General features: G+C 31.9%; 1 protein-coding gene across 5 annotated transcripts in view; it reads left to right on the top strand.

The window, feature by feature from the left end:
- Positions 1 to 17,526, top strand: part of CSMD3 (CUB and Sushi multiple domains 3) — a 1,170,304-nt gene that overhangs the window by 434,407 nt on the left and 718,371 nt on the right. For 2 of the 5 annotated variants that reach the window (XM_073893118.1, XM_025871012.2), the window contains exon 7: positions 12,193 to 12,501. The exons of the other annotated variants lie outside the window; for them this stretch is intronic. In XM_073893118.1, the coding sequence (XP_073749219.1) occupies positions 12,193 to 12,501 (309 nt within the window). The remainder of the gene's footprint in view (positions 1 to 12,192; positions 12,502 to 17,526) is intronic. 5 annotated transcript variants of the gene reach the window in all.

The raw sequence follows: 17,526 nt of genomic DNA, 5'->3' as shown, positions 1-17,526 counted from the left end.
TGCCTCTCCTTGGCCCTCTAGCCTCTACCCCAGTCATTTCCCCTCTCCTGTCACTTGATGTAATCCCCTGAAGAGGCCTAAACTGTTAGGAAATGAAAGATATGGAGAGATCTTAGAGCAAATTTCCCTTTTAGCCCTACAGAACCATCCTCCCCTGAGGCAAAGGAATTGCAAGAAGGACCCAGAAACAGACATGTGTTGGAGAAGCAAATGATGGGGAAGAAAAACAATGAAAACCAAGCATAAATAAATAACTTACAAGTTGATTCAGACACAAGGGTTTACATGCTGTATTGTATTGAGGAGGATAAATAGAGGTGTATCGATATTGCAGGATGTAGGATTGTGGTTTCGGGACTGCACAATTTAGGTCCAAATCCCAGCTTTCCACTTACTAGCAAAGTGAGTCTTTAATATTCCCAGCTTATAGGTACTTTTGAGGATGAAATAAACTACTTATGACTGTATCTAGAACGTAATTAGTACTCAGTAAATGGTGTTGCTCTTTATAACATGTTTGTTTAAATAGTTCTGTTATCTAGTCACTTAAAGTAAACATATTGGAATGCCAAATATGTTTGTAGTGTCTTAATCAACTCTGTTCAGAAATTTGGGGAGATACAAAGATACCATCCCACAAGTGAGAAGAGGAAGTTTCTATCATCTTTATAAAAATTAAGAATATACTTCAGAAAAATATTTGGATATTCATATTATTACCTTTGCAATTACAATATACCAAAATCATCTGGTTAGATATAAAATTTTTAGATATTTAAAACTACTTTAATGGGTAAGAGACCTTCCTTTGCTTTAATTAATCTTTTTCATCAGAATGTCTGCCAATTAAAATGTATGTGATCTTGATCAAATAGAACATCTTTACTCCAGGAAGCTTTTTCAGAATTCAGAGAATATAGATATATATGTGTATAGTGTATATGTGCGTCTCTCTATAGAATTAGATATACATAATATGTATACATATATAGTTTTACAGGAATATATATATATTCTATATATATACTCTCTCTATATATATGTCTTATGTAGAGTCTCTTATAAGTTTCTCTCTACATAAGAACTTACATTCATATATATATATATTTATATATATACATTATATATACATTCATATATGTATTCATATATATATATGTATATGGGGCAGAGAGAGATAACTGAATTTTCTTCTTTCATTTTATATTTTCTATCATCTGAAAAAAAACAAGGATGGGAAAAGACAGGTCAAAAGGCCTACTTGATAATTTGAGGATGATATATTTATTCAGTATTCATTGCCATTTCTAGTGCTTGGATACAATTCAAAGTCCATTAAAGTTCTTCCTGGAAATATCTTCAATTCAGGTTTCTTTGGATTGAATCAATAAGAGAACTGGCAATGTTTTGTATGAGTCATCTATAGATTCAATTCTTAATATTATTTTCTTCTTCAAGTATAGAATATACAGTTTATAATGAAGAAATAGCTAGAGTATTAGCTATTTTTAATACTAAAAAGAATATAGAATTTAAATACAAATGGAATAAAAGTTCTTAGCACACTTCATTTAACTTGCCTTCTTTTAGTCTTCATTTCATAAAAAGATGCTTGTATGAATTTTCTCTGGATGTTCTTGTGATGTCATCATGCCTACTCTCTGCATTCCATGAGTTTTAATAGGATCAATCAAAGCATATTACATTAAATGAATCAATATTTGTTAATAGTTTTGACTTGTGTAGTATGCAGAAAATTTTCAGAGGTTGTAAGACTGAATTGCTTTCAAAATAGGGTTTCCAGATAATATCCAGGATTCTTGGTTGAATTTGAATTTTAGATAAACAGTGGATAGTTTTTATTATAAATCTGTCCCAAGTGGTGCATAGGATATACTTACAGGAAAAAAAAATGTTTATCTGACATTCAAATTCAAGTGAGTGTCCTATGTTTTTATTTACTAAATCTAACAACCGTATTTCAAGGTACTTATATAGCCATATGGTGGAGTCAGCTAATATTTGCCCTGCCTTTAGTCCATATAGCTCTAATACCTTGTCCACATGACAGCAATTACAATCCTTACAATCCTAAAGTGACAATCTTGTCATATCAGTCTCCTGCTTAATATTCTCATTGATGCTTTATCTTTTCAAGCGTCCTTTTCCAGTCAAAATTTTTTGGCTCTTCAAGCACTGGTCTCTGTCTACCAAATCTGCTACCACTCTCTCTTCATTCCTGCCATACCAAATAACTTGCAATTGCCTGAGCATGTCTTGTATTTTCCCCTGCCACACCTTTTTTCTAAGCTGTTACCTCTGACTAGGATGTCTGTTGATTCCTCATGCACCAGATGAAATCTGCTCATCCTTTAGACTCAATTCCAATGTCTTTTCCACTAGAAAGTCCGTCCTATTGTGGAAGGATAGCTAAGGGCTTTCCAGGTGTATTTTCATAGTTCTCTATGTATCTTTCATTGAACATATTACAATGGCTCTGATTTTTTAAATTCATGACAGTTTACTTGTAAGATAGGGATGGGGATGAGAGAGAGAGAGAGAGAAAGTGTGTGGGTGTGTGTTGGGGGATGTATTTGTGCTTGATGCACAGTAGTAATTTAATTCATGTTTGTGAAATACAAAAAAAGAAGATGGGCTGTCTCAGGTTTTAAAGTCAGATATTTGAAATGCAACTGCAACATAAAAAAAGGGAAAAATCCTCTCTTTCTTCAGTGTGGAAATGATGAACAATAGAAAGATTCATTAAGTAGGGTCGCCTGGGTGGCTCAGTTGGTTAAGCGACTGCCTTCGGCTCGGGTCATGGTCCCGGGGGTTCTGGGACCAAGCCCCCGTCGGGCTCCTTCCTCCGTGGGGAGCCTGCCTCTCCCTCTTCCTCTGCCTGCCGCTGCCCCCTGCCCATGCTCTCCCTTTCTCTGTCTCTGTCAAATAAATAAATAAAATCTTTATAAAAAAATAAAATAATAAAATAAAAAATCCAGGTTTCTAAAAAAAAGATTCATTAAGTAAATAATATTTTCTTTCTCTAGAATAATTATGAGATAAAGTTTATTTTTCCAACATCTACAAAAAATGTAAAAGCACAAGTCCCTTGCTGAATCTCTTTGTTCATATTTTGTTCTAATTTTTCCCATTTTTCCAAGTAACTTCTGCTCTAAAAAAGATGGGATTCCTTTGTATTTAAAATACGAACTTATGTGTCTCTTCCCCAGGGAAGATTTGAGTGAAGGAAGTTCTAATTAACCTTCTGATATGTATCACCCAGAGGATCAAACTTTCTACTCCGTGATTAGAACGGGTCAAAGATTGTTGGTCAGATGTCACAATGTTAGAATAGATGATTTTTGAGATCCTCCTCAGTCAGATATCCACATTTTATCTCTCAATTTTAACACATCTGTTTCCATAAATAAACTAAAGAACCAAAACATATTTGAAGCCAAGTATAAATGTAAATTTCAGCCATCCTTGTTATAATATTCATACCTTTATTTTATTGATGATAGTAAAAGATAGTGTTTGTATACTGTCTTGAAATAAAATGTATTCTGGGGTGAGAAAATAAAAAAAAGGAACTTGGCAGAGTAATTACATGAAGGAATATAAAAATTTACCTTTCAATATGGAAATATATATTTTAAATATCCTAACAGATAATTATACATAATACCCCAATATATAATGTGTAACATATGTGCCTTTCTGATTAATGATAGCCTTTGAAGATAAACTCTACAGGTACTTACTATTTCTGAAGGTTTATTATTTTCCTCTAGCATGCTACGTTTCTCAGCAAAGATTGGCATTTATTTTTAAGCAAATCACTTCTGCTACTAATTAATTAGCTGCTATAGAATAAAAAGTGGCTTACAGAGTGTATGATGCAGGAAAATAAAAACTTTCTTGGCTTCAGTTTCTTATTAGGCTGCTCTACTTTAACATATTTATGCAGATACTCACCAGTTGCTCAGCAACCTCTCATTGATCAACACTGTAATAGTCTTTCCTTCATTATGTCAGCCCTTTCCCACCCACCCACACCTCCTTTACACCCCACTTGTTAGTAATGAACCCATGTCTTACAATCATATAACAGTCACATGGGACCAGGTATCAATTTATGGTAAATGCCTCAACCAGGAGCATTCACTGATCTATTGCAGGCTTCATACTCCTCAAGAACATATTTGTCCCTATTACTTATTTTGAGGAGAAGACTTTAAACTAATTCAAAATGAATAGGTAAGCATTTAGTCTAGGATGTGTGTTCTCTCAACCATAAAGTTATTTGTGTGGTTTTAAGGGGAAAATCTTAAGAGGGCAATACCTAATCCCAAAGAGCGTCTTTCAGTACCATTGGGTACACAGAAAAAGATGTTGGGGTAAGGTTATGTCCTTGGTTCCTTTCAAATCATATCACATACACAAAACCAGTGTTATGTAAACTTTGTATTTTAGGCTTTAGAAAAAAAGGAACACTTAAAATTAATGAAAAATGAAGAACATTCACCTTCCACAAACTAGAGTCCATTGTAGAAGAAATAGAGGGTAAACATAGATACAGTCAAATAGTCAAGGTGAGAAGGACTCAGGGACTTGATGGACAGGGTCAGAATAAAGCCTCTTATTTTTTCTTTTAACCATGATGGATAGAAAGGGTAACTTCACCAGTTCTTTTCCCTTACTTCTCTCCTTTCTCCTTCACAATGCCAAATATCACCATTATAAGATATTTTCTGAGGGGTGAAAAGGGTGCTGGAGAATAGAAGAGAAGGGAAATGCTACCCGATTTGAGAAAACACAAATGAAGGAGTGATTTATATATTCTTGGATGTTTCTTTCTCTCTTTTCCTTCTCTCCTATCATATGCCCTATCAATTGCAGTTATATTATAACGGAGGGTTTTTATCTGGACAGGTTCAATTTCTTATATTTATATCCTTAAAAATACACTTAACACTCAATAAATAGTCATTGACATAAAGTAAAATATTTATTTCTTTTTTAGAAATAAGAGAGTAGTACGTTTAGCCCTATTCATTGTTCTCTCATACTCATTAAACATTCAAGGGGAAGTGGGGTTGCATCCGTTTGAGATATGCTTTCTACTTTCAAAAAGTTACTGATACATATCAATTATCAGAGACATCAAGACCCTGAAATTGAAGGAATTCCTGATGCAGCACTTTGGGATAAAAGATACTAGTATTCATTTTTCTTAATAGCAACTTTATGTCTTCCAAGGTAACTGGCAGCTATTCACCGAGATTTGGTGTGGAAGGAAATTAAACAAGGGTGTGTTAAGTTACATTTTGTTTGTTGAATGAGAAATACTTCTATTTTAGCTGAGAGATAAGAGCTGCTGCTGCAAGAGAATCCTAAAAATGCAAGATTCTAGGAGATGGTTTTAGAAAGACGTGGAGGAGCAATCTGTTCCTTTCTCATATTCTCATGAAATGTGAAAAGGGTGACATCAATTTTTTTTAAAGATTTATTTATTTATTTGACAGAGAGAGAGAGATACAGTGAGAGAGGGAACACAAGCAGGGGGAGTGGGAGAGGGAGAAGCAGGCTTCCCGCGGAGCAGGGAGCCCGATGTGGGGCTCGATTCCAGGACCCTGGGATCATGACCTGAGCCGAAGGCAGACGCCCAACGACTGAGCCACCCAGGCGCCCCCAGGGTGACATCAATTTTATTTTGAAACCCAGATCTTTAAGTTTTATTGTCAGTATTGTGACCTTTATGGAAGAACATTATGCTTCATTACACTAAAGACTTCAGTTTGTATTTTGTGGATATTTATTCCTACAAGTGGTGTGTGTGTTTGTGGTTGGGCACATTAAAAAATTACCCCTAGGATCCACCAGTATAAATAGTCGAGACTTCCAAAGTGTTTGAAAAGGAATACACGATGAGAAAGCTTGATTCTGCAACTTTATTTTAATCAACTAGGTGAAAAAAGAAATGGTCCTTTAAGAGAGAGAGAATATTTTCAAGACTCTTACAACTCTCTATTTTAAAAGTTTTCCCTAGCAGGCTCTTTATTTTTAGTACTAAGAAATGAGATGTCTATTCTCTCACATTTTTATAACAAAACTGTGATGATATTTAGTATAACATTCAGACATTTACAATATATATGTTATAAATATATATTTATCATATATATATTTTTATATATGGTTTTTGTCATGGTTGCCCTATACAGTACTCTCCATATACTTTCTAAAACTTTTGATATTTTCTATATTTCATTTAGATAAAGGTATTTATGGTTGCTTGGCATGTGGATTTATCAATATTTAATTCAGAATATGGGATTTTTATCTCGCATATAAACAACTTGGCATTAGTAAATATCTTGTTGAATATTTGTTTTATAATTGTTTATTTACTCACAGTAAGTGCAAATTGAGTAGATGTATCATTACATCTTGCTATCATTAGTTTAAGCTTAGATTGCAAATATTTATTCACTCACTTTGCGTATTAAATCAGCCTGATCTCTTGTACCTGATAAACAATAACAAATCCATTTGCAAAATTTAATACTAACTTCCCTATTTAATGCTTAGAAATTTGAAAAGAAATATATGATATAAATAGAAACATAAATACATATTCAATTCAGAAAGAATTTATATTTAAGGTTTCAGAGCAAGGAGCCCGATGCTTTTTTTTTTTTATAGATTTTATTTATTTGACAGAGAGAGACACAGTGAGAGAGGGAACACAAGCAGGGGGAGTGGGAGAGGGAGAAGCAGGCTCTCTGCAGAGCAAGGAGCCGGATGCGGGGCTCGATCCCAGGACGCTGGGATCATGACCTGAGCCGAAGGCAGACGCTTAACGACTGAGCCACCCAGGCACCCCTATATTTAAGGTTTCAGTTCTATTTTTAAATTAGTACACACCTAATTAAGTTAATCTGTGATCATAGAAAATCTGTTACTTGAATTACTGATTTCTTCTGAACCCTGTGAAGATCAATATCTTTTCACATTTTAACATTTCAGAAATCTGAAAGCAGGTGGCAGGGTTTTTGCATTGTCATGTCATAGTTGAATTGGTAGAATTTTTTTTTCCTTAGAGGTGCATTTTATATATCATAATCTTATGTAGTTTCAACATAAATATAACATTTTAATCTAAAGTAAAAACTATAAGACTAATATAGACCTGTTCCTTAAAACTAAATTACAAACTATTTTTTTTTTCAGAATTGTTTCACTTAAAATTTTCCTAGTCAGAGAGACAATTTTATACTAGGTAACAGTTAATCAAAGTAGATTATTTATATTTCTTTTACACTTTAAAAGCTACTTTCTATTTCAGTTTATCCATCTCTTCTCTAAGTTGAATATTCAAAGTACAAACACATCCATTAATTTGTACTGAAATATACGAAGCTTAATAGATTTTAGCATACTGGAATTAATAATGTTTAACGTGCAAAATACCTAAGCTATGTACCCGACTACAATATGCTTCCTAAAAATTATAGCATGTAACAAAGCAGTGGCTTTGTTTTACCTCATTCCCATGTGCTGCAATTAGTTTTCAAAAGTTACCTCACTTATTGACATGTTTCTTTAAGTTTCACCCAAGTAATAAATAGAAGAACTGCAACATACACATTCGATTACATATGCTAAAATTTATAGAATATCTAAATAATGGCTGAAATAGAGTTGTTGCATTAGTTGTATTTAGATTTTATTTTGATGTTATTTTGTATATTTTTCCTTTTGCATGTTTTCATGTTAAATGTTTATTGTATTTTTCTTCATTATATATCGTAATGCCACAAAATTATTCATAGAATTATTTTGTTAAATTTTCAGTGAAATGTTTCACCTGATTACTAAAATTAATGGAACAGAATATATTTTGTATATAAAATAACATGCCAAACATAAATATCTAAAAGCCACTTCTTTGAATATGTAATTATCTTTAACATGTACTTATGTAGCTGTGTATGTATTGGGCCAACCACTCATATCTCTAGCAACATATTCTGTTCTTCAGTTCTGTGATGAGTTAAACAATAATTACAAAGCAGAGTGGCACAAAATTGTTTCAAAAATCTGTAAGGCTAAAAATTTGATCATAGATTAAAATTCAATTATGAAATGAGTTTTCATTTGTTACACTTTCTAAATGACACATTTATAGATGGCTTTATATAAATTATGCTTAGTCTCTTGAAGATATATTGTTGAAATAAGAAAGCCTCCAAAAACATAATTTTCATTATAATACATAATATAGTCCAAATTTAATATTGTCAGGATTACTGTTAAATTTGCCAATTTATATGTGTAACATATGTCATTTTCCATTATCATAGTTTCAAAGATGACATATAGTTATGATTTATAGAAGCATGCTTATATATGTAAACCATTTCATTTTATTTTTGTTATATTGAGAAATGTTTTATTAAGGAATATTAATAAAATATACGTTAGACCTATGTTTATATTGTAAACATCTAATATTTAAATATATCACAAGCAATTATTTGCAGGATAATCTAATTGTGGAAAACACATCTTGTATACATAATTTGATTTCAAACAAAGAATGGATTTTCTGAATGTATATTTTATTCTTTAATTTGGGTTGTATGTTGTGTAACATATACATTTAATACTGTGCTATTAAAGATAATGTTTACTTAATTGTGTAGCATACTTAAATTTTTGAAAGAAAACAAAATATATTTTAATATTGGATTAGCTATATGATATATTTAATAATGAATTGTTGCTATACATAATCCTAAGGCTTTTTCCAACATTGGCAATTACCTCATAAAACAGTTATGTATGCAAAAATGTTGAGTGTTTTTAAACTGTTAAATGGTAAATGGTGCATTTTGACAATTTAAAAATCTGTGTTTCACACACTGCCAATTTAAAGTGGTACCAAAACCAGTATTCTAAATTGGTCTACATTTTAGATAAAATGGTTATATAATATATGATATAACTGGTGATGGATGATTTTTTGCCTTATAAAGGAAATCAATGTTACTTTTTATAGAAATTATTCTATTTTATATATCAAACATTTAACTACATTTAGATGCACTTCTGTCTTCTACTATTATAAGATATGATTACTTTTCACTCTACAGAAATTTGAACATTCTAAGGAAACCCATTTCACACGAACATTGTATACTCTTAAGGGTTGGGAATTATGACACAAATCTTCAAGTAACTCTCACTTATGCAAATAAATCTTCAGAATCCACACTTTTTCAAAATGATGTCTTTGAAAGTTAAAAACAAAATTGTCAGTTTTCCTCTCTTTGGAATTTCTCTTCATTATATGTTTGAGATATGACTTTGCCATGGTAAAAATTATGATCATATTTTATTTGTGAAATTTATTCTCTTTATTATTATTGTTAATATTATTTTAACATTATTATTAACTTTACTCGTTTATTCTTTCTTTTGATGAATATTTCTTGAGCATCTACTGTGTACCAGATACCGTTCTAGATGCTAGGTATTCAGCAGTGAATAGAAAAAATAACAAAAATCTCAGGCTTCAGGGAGCTTGCATTCTAGTATGGGGAAGAAAGGATACGAACACAAAATATACATAAAATATCAGAACTAGTTAGCAAAATATCTGGTTGAAATATATATCTGGTTGGACTATGGTTGTTAGATAAATTGGTTTTTCAATCCTTTATTCCAACACTGCACCCTGTTCTGCATTCAGGCTAAGAGGATAATACTGAACCACCACCACCATTAGCCAGAAGTGGAGTTCTATTACTGAAGATTTTAGGTCTGGAATTGCTAGCAAATCCTGGATCTAAAGGCTAAGAAAGATCAGTTTTAACTCTCAAATTTGGTCAAGACCTGTATTTATCTTGTTGTCTTCAATAAAATGTGTGTTTGGAATTGGACTATAAGTCTTAGATTAGTTACAGAAGAAACTTAGACACATTCCCAATAATTATTCCAGAATTATTGACCCAAACACAAGAGATTATTTGTGATTAACTATAATGACTTCAGTGATGGAATATAATAAATAGCTATCCAGTGGAGTAAGGTTAGAACATTGAGATTTGAGATAGAGTACAAATTCTTTTTCATCCTTTTAGATTGTATTTTGCAACATATGTTTATAGTTAAGTGGTTTCCTCTTTTAAACTAAAATTTAAATCCTGGAAATTATGACACAGTTATGCAAAGTTTTAAAGTATTAGTTTTTCATCCTCCCTGATTTTATACTTCCTTTCTAATGTGGAAGATTCAGTTAAATTCCCCAGGTGATAATATGGATCAAGTGATTGTTTTTATAGTAAAAAGCACATGGGCATTTCAAATGTCTGATCTACCATGAGGTTAATTACTAAATGTTAGTATTATAAGCATAGTTATTGCTTAATCATGTGATTAAAGAAAAATCTTACTAAATATTAGCTTAGTAAATGTTATTGGCCAATTTGCATAACCAACATGGATTTAGGACATCGTAATCTTCACAAAGTGCCTTGGATAAATATTCAATAGCAACTTCTTCCTGACTGATGTTTCAGAGTATATTAAAGGTCTTTAAAATAATCTCATAATTGTCATACCTCATTTACCTTTGGCTCCCCTCAAAATACAACAATTTAATTCTTTTGAATTTTTCAATCAAATTAACCAAGGTAAAACAATTTAGGCTGGCAAAATTAGTAGCAGTCATGTGTCCCTTTGTTTGCTTATGAATGAGAGGACCCCATGTTTGACTTCCTTTTTGGCTTTAAAGCAGAAATCAGAATTACCGGCCCTACTAGCCACCTGCCTGCAACACAAGAGGAAAAAAAAAAAAAAAAAGCAGAGCATGCCCAAACCACATTAAGTGGTTAAACTATTTTCCTCCTGTAGAATGGTTAAAATATTCCTATGTATTTTTGTTTATAATATCTAATTATACTTTGTGGATAGGAGCTCAAGATGCAGCTTATTGAGAAGGCAAGTATATGAAAACAAACCACTCATTGGCCTTAAAAAATACTCAGAAGTTTTCTAACCAGGACCTGATGATTATTCCTAATTAGTAGCTGTACTTCCAAAATTCGGTATTTTTTTCTTGTTAAGCATTTTAGATGTCAAGATCCTTTTGAGTATATCTTCATTCCATTTCATACTTCTATTATAAGGTTATTTTTTTCATTTTGTAAGAATTATGTACTACCACGAACAATCTTTTAAGAAGGTTTAAGTGAAAAGAAAAAGAAAACCCTAATTTGGCACCTTTAAAATCTATTTTTAAAATACTGTGAAACCTTAATAAGGTTAAGAATGTAGAGAAATATATGCCATGAAATGCTTATGAGATATTTGGATATTCTCAACCATTTATTAAAGCTAGTTTTGCATGAATAAAAGTTCCAAGCTATTAGTTAATTTTCAATCATTTCTAAATATAATGATTGTTTACTTTTAATTAATTGAAAATTGGTTAATCTCAACTTTTACTGTAAAATAGTGAAAAATATTACCCAACTTCCAAAAACAACCCACTAAAGTCTAAAGCATGTATAGCTCATGACATTGAATATTTTATCATGTGGCTGTTTTCTGGCAAGCAAGTTTAAGATAGATATTTACATAGAATAGTTATTTCAGAGTTTTATTTTTTTAATCATTTTGTTTTAATTTTGGCTTTGATTTTAAATTCTCCTTCACTTGCTTATCTTAAAATAGAGATGTTTGATATTTTTCCCAGAAATTATGAAGAGATATGGCACAGACTATTCAAAGCATACTTTTGAGAAAAGTGTGGTTACACAGTTACCCATTCTGTCAAAATTTGTCACTTGCCAGGCATTCGTTGCTAATATTCATCTGTAGATAAATAACAAAGAAGATTGATTCAGGGACCACATAAAGGGTTTACAATTTTGCCTTTTCCCCCCTAATGTGTTACAGTTAAAAATGTGGTATATTTGTGTGTGATATCTAATTCATAGGTTGATTGATACAAAGCAATCATCCAATCTGGTTACTTCACATTCTAGTGGCCTGTTTGTGTTTTGCCTCTTCATGTTGATTATCCTTAAGGTAATAGAAGGGAATATAATTTATTAAACTTATCAGAAAAAATAAAATGTAAAAGAAAAAGTTAGCATCTAGTGCTACTGTGTCCTACAGGTTCTTCTACATTGGCCCACACTACCTCCACTGGTGAGTTAGAGGAGCATAACAGGACTACCACTGGTGCTTTTGCTGTTGCTAGCACATCTGCAGATGTTACTGTATCCAGTGTTACAGCTGTCACCAGCCATAGACTTTCCGAGGAACAGCGAGTGCAAGTTACGAATCTCAGAAATTCAGGTCTGGACCCCAACACGTCCAAGGACGGGCTCTCTCCTCATCAAGCAGATACACAAACAAGGAGAAGACCAAGAAATGCTGAACAGATAGAAAGAACTAAAGAGCTTGCAGTTGTTACTCATAGAGGTATTGGATGTTATTTTACTTGTGCCCATTTAGTTATAGCCAAAGCTATATTTTGGTAATTATTCTAATTAGAGAATGAGCTGAAAGAGAACCAAGATGTAGAAAGCAAAAGAAAAAGTTTAAAGTAGCTGAAAAATATAGATAGTAATAGCCAAAACGTGAATAATTTGAAAGCACAAAAATTTAAAAAAAAAGTGAAATGCAAATATTGGGTGGGGTGGGGGTAAAGTAGAAAGAAAAGAAAGCATAAAAGGAATAATAAAAACAAGTACTAAATATCTATTGCATATTACATGCCAGTTATGATGAGATCAATTGAAAATAAAATAGCCAGTTTCTATTAATGTGTGACATATTTACACATTGATGATTTATCCTATGTAGTAATTTACAGTATTTGCATGAAATTTTTATGTTACACAGATGCTCTTTAAGAAAATAGATAATTCGTGCAAAATGGAAACATTCTATCTGGTGATTATTTTATAAAGCTTGCTCTTCTATATCTAAATTACCTATTGTCTGAGCTATATCATTGTACTGAGATTTCTCATTTTGAAAAGATAACAGCTATACACTGAGATTATGGATCCAAATTTAAATATCCATTAACTTTCTAATTTTTATAGGAAAAAGGCCAAATCATATGTTGGTAATTTTCTAGTTAATTAACATAAGCCTATCTTTTATGAAATTAGGAAGTATAGCAAGAGTATTTTTCTGTTTCTTGGTAGCAAGTTTCATTGAGCAGTTGATGAAAAAAAATCAGTGTAGTGTCAAAAATAAAAGGACTTTATATCGATATATGCTTTGGTGGAAATATTAATTGAACATATTTCAAGTCAAAATACCTACTCCAACTCTATTTCCAACTCATCATCATATATTCCCCAAACCGGTTATGGTTTATGTAGAATGGTTGGGCATGGTTTATACAGAGCATGATGTAAGTAATGGAAAGCATTCTGTACTTAGTGTACACGAAGGAGAAAAATCAAGATATCTTTCCATAAGTTGGTTGAAAATCATACAGAAAATATCTCAGAAGCTCATTTCCATCAAAATCCATACTGAAGGTACTTTAGTTTTCTTTAATAAGCATCCTAAAATGAATTCTTAACATGTAGTAGTCTCCTTTAAAGAATTAAATCATCACCTTGCTTCTCTATTTGTCTTCTTACCATATTTCCACTGCTAAGAATATAGGAGTCATGATAAAATTGATGATTTGCTTAATCAAGTAGAAACTTTTTCTTAGTACCAGGAAATTTAAAAAGTGTAAATATTATTAGAACATTAAGGAAAAACCCTCTTCTCTTCAGTTTTTTCACTCTCTTTGGAAAATTGCATGAGCTAACATTGACAAACTCCTCTGCAACCCATTGAATAAAAGGTAATTCTCAAACATACGTTTATTATATAAATCAAGTAATAATACAAATACTGCTTTAGTCAAAGTTTGCTAACAAGTGATATGAGAAACTCTGTGGTTACAAATTAATATTTTATAAAACTAGGAAAAATAATTCATTTTGGAAAAAGAATAAGTAGTAGTCAGTTACTCAATAAAATGATTTGAAAATTACTCAATCTAATATTTTGAACCACATTCATAAGCATATTAAGCATATTACTTCCTTGATAAATTCTAAATCAGTGCTCAAATTTTCTCAACTGTCATAATCTCCTAACTCTATTTTAGAGCTAATACATGTTTCATCCTTTCCCATATTCTTTCTAAAATAGTGTTTCTGAATAAAATAACCATTTGGTAGTGCCATCTACTTTTGAAATAAATATTTCTCATTTATGTTTAAGTTATATGTATGGAAAACAATCTAAATGGTACATTATTTTTTCAGTGACTGAAATTATTATACTTTTATCAAATCTCTATATTAGAATTGGTTCTTCTGACTCTTCTTCAGTAATCAACTGTTTCAGTGATTTCAGATAGCTAGTTATTACATTTGAAACACAAACTTTTAACATTTTGGATAAAAAATATTAGAAATAAAAGAGACCTATTATCCTATATCTATTATTGTTTTTGAAAACACTCAATATTTAGCTATATTTTCAGACATAAAAAAGACTTTGAAAACTTGACTTTTAGCAGGGCCAAATTTCCAAATTGGAATTGGCTGACATCAAAGTAGTATTCTTTATAAAAATAATTCCAACTTACCAGACATGCCTGGAATGCCTACTGAGTACCAGGATGTATTCATAGAAAATAAAGATAATAGATGACTCCCTCCTTCAAGAGACTGAGACAGAGTGGAGGAAATAGAGAAATCAATCTGGTGGTAGCCCTTATCCATTTATAAAATTAAAAGATATTTATAGTTAAAACCAAGAAAGTTATAAAGTTGATAAATTTCATATGAATAAATATTAGTGTTATGCAATGGATATTATTTTGCTGAAAGTCATTACCATTTAAAGCATATATGTGATAGAGTTTGTGATTGCATAGGTTCCTTTGAGGTGTTCAAGTCCATACTATTTTATACTGTATGATATTTTAGTTTATTTTTCATAATTTTTCTTTAGTCACACTAATTTCATTTTCATTTTGTGATATCTTTTGATCATTACTAGTTCCCAATTTATTTTCAATAAATTGAGGCAATTAAGTACTTAGAGTTGACATCAATATTGCTATAAACACAAAGAAGACACAGACACTAAAACTGCACATAGTATTTGGTACTTGGTACTTGTGTGCTGTGGACTCAAAATCTATGTATTAACTTACTATAAATCAGCATAGCTAATTAATTTATTGTCAATAACAGCCATGCCATTAATGAATAATTAGAAAAAACTTGGAATGTTTATCAAAGATATTTTCAATTCTCTATAGAATACTATTCCAATTAACGTTCCTATTATACTGTAGTTAAAACATCAGTTAATTTGGGATGCCCGGGTGGCTCCTTCGGTTGAGTATATGTCTTTGGCTCAGGTCATGATCCCAGGGTCCTAGGAAGGAGTCCCACATTGGACTCCTTGCTCAGCGAGAAGCCTGCTTCTCCCTCTGCCTGCCACTAGCCCCTGCTTGTGCTCTCACTCTCACAAATAAATAAATAAAATAAAATAAAATAAAATCAGTTAATTCACTTTCAGTTATCTTCTTAAAATATTTTTTCACTTTCTACTTTTACTCACTAAAAGAAAACCATTTCCAATTTTCTTCATTTAAAAATAGTCTCTTGACATTGAAATAAAAAGTAAAAAGAAAGAAGAATACTAATAAACAATGTTGGTTTAGATATTCTTTAAACTGTGTATTAACACCACACCACAGTTTCCTGTGGTCTTAGCATCTAGTCGTCCTCAGAAGGACAATTCAGTTTTTATTGACTGGATTGTAGTCCACTTTTGCCACCTAATATGTGTGAGACCTTGTGCAGTTTACATGAACTATCAGAGCTCTATTTCCATATCTGTAAAATAGTATCATTGTATTACATTAGAGTTTCTGTGAAGATTAAACATGGTATTGGGTGGAAGTGCTAAAAATTCTTAGGTATTTTCTCCCAGTGGAAAGATAAAACCAAATTGCCCACCATTGCTAGTTAGTTCTGTGGTTGGAAAACTAGGCTGTCTATATTTGCCCCTTGTTAGCTATCTGGTCTTGAGCAATAACCTCAACTCTCAAATCTCAACCTCTTAGTAATGGAAAAACCTGCCTCAAATTTAGCTGTGTGGAAAAATATAGCACAGTTGTTGACTTGTGTTCAACAAATACTAATTATTGTTACTTGTATTATTATTCACCAAAGAGTTTTAACTCTTACTGTGTGCATGACATTGTACTGGATAGGAGAGGTATAAAAATGAAGAATGCAGGCTATGCCATCAGGTAGTCTGTATAACTTAAAAAAAAAAAAGTAATTACAAATTGACTGTGAGAAACACTACCAGAACAGTATTTTTGAAATGCTATTGAAGTAAGGAGAGCAACTACCACTGAATGTAAAAAGTCAAGGAAGGCTGCACAGAGGATATTAGAACTAGTTCTTGAAATAGGAATAAAAGTTTCAAACTAGTAAATTGTGTTTATCACAAGATGCATTGAAAATGCTTTAAACAGATACTTGTGCTGAATAAAAATATGAGGAGTCTATACAAAAATAAATACAGGAAGTGTTCAACTATGCTTAATAGAAGTTTACATTCACATAAATAATCTAAAAACAATTGATATTTTTAGTTTACAAAATACCCAGATGTCTAAAATTAGTTAATGTAATAATATCTAGTAATATTTTAAATTTTACCAGAATACTTTCTACCTTAACTATAAGCTCTTTTGAAATTATTTAGGGGCGCCTGGGTGGCGCAGTCAGTTAAGTGACTGCCTTCAGCTCAGGTCATGATCCTGGAGTCCTGGGATTGAGTCCCGCATGGGGCTCCCCACTCAGCGAGGAGCCTACTTCTCCCTCTAACCCTCCCCCCCTCTCATGTACTCTCTCTCTCTCTCTCTCATTCTCGCTCTCTCGAATAAATAAATAAATCTTTAAAAAAAGGAATTATTAATATTTACTTAAACTATCTTTTCCAATAATCCCTAACCCTACAGTTCAGTATAGTTCAGCCCTAAGAGATTTCAGCTGAAAGTTGACCTAAGATAACAGGACCTATGTAATAATATAATTAAAACATTACAAGCAGAGGGGCGCCTGAGTGGCTCAGTCATTAAGTGTCTGCCTTTGGCTCAGGTCGTGATCCTGGGGTCTTGGGATGGAACCCCGCATCAGGCTCCCTGCTCAGTGGGAAGCCTGCTTTTCCTTCTCACAGTCCCCTTGCTTGTGTTCCCTCTGAAGCTGTGTCTCTCTCTGTCAAATGAATAAATAAAATATTTAAAAAATAAAAAAATAAAAAAATAAAACATTACAAGTAGTGTCCTGTACTTCTAGAATTATATATTTGAGAATTATCTAGGATATTTTAGATTCATCTAATACAACATCGTTATTTTGTAAAGAAAATTGTGGTCTGGCAGAGGATGTATGA

Source organism: Callorhinus ursinus, unplaced genomic scaffold, assembly GCF_003265705.2.
Source record: "Callorhinus ursinus isolate GAN/ISIS: 27379988/994484 unplaced genomic scaffold, GSC_fseal_2.0 scaffold5, whole genome shotgun sequence".
NCBI lineage: Eukaryota > Metazoa > Chordata > Mammalia > Carnivora > Otariidae > Callorhinus > Callorhinus ursinus.
Note: the sequence above shows the minus strand (reverse complement) of the source record. Positions and strands in the feature narration are given on the sequence as shown.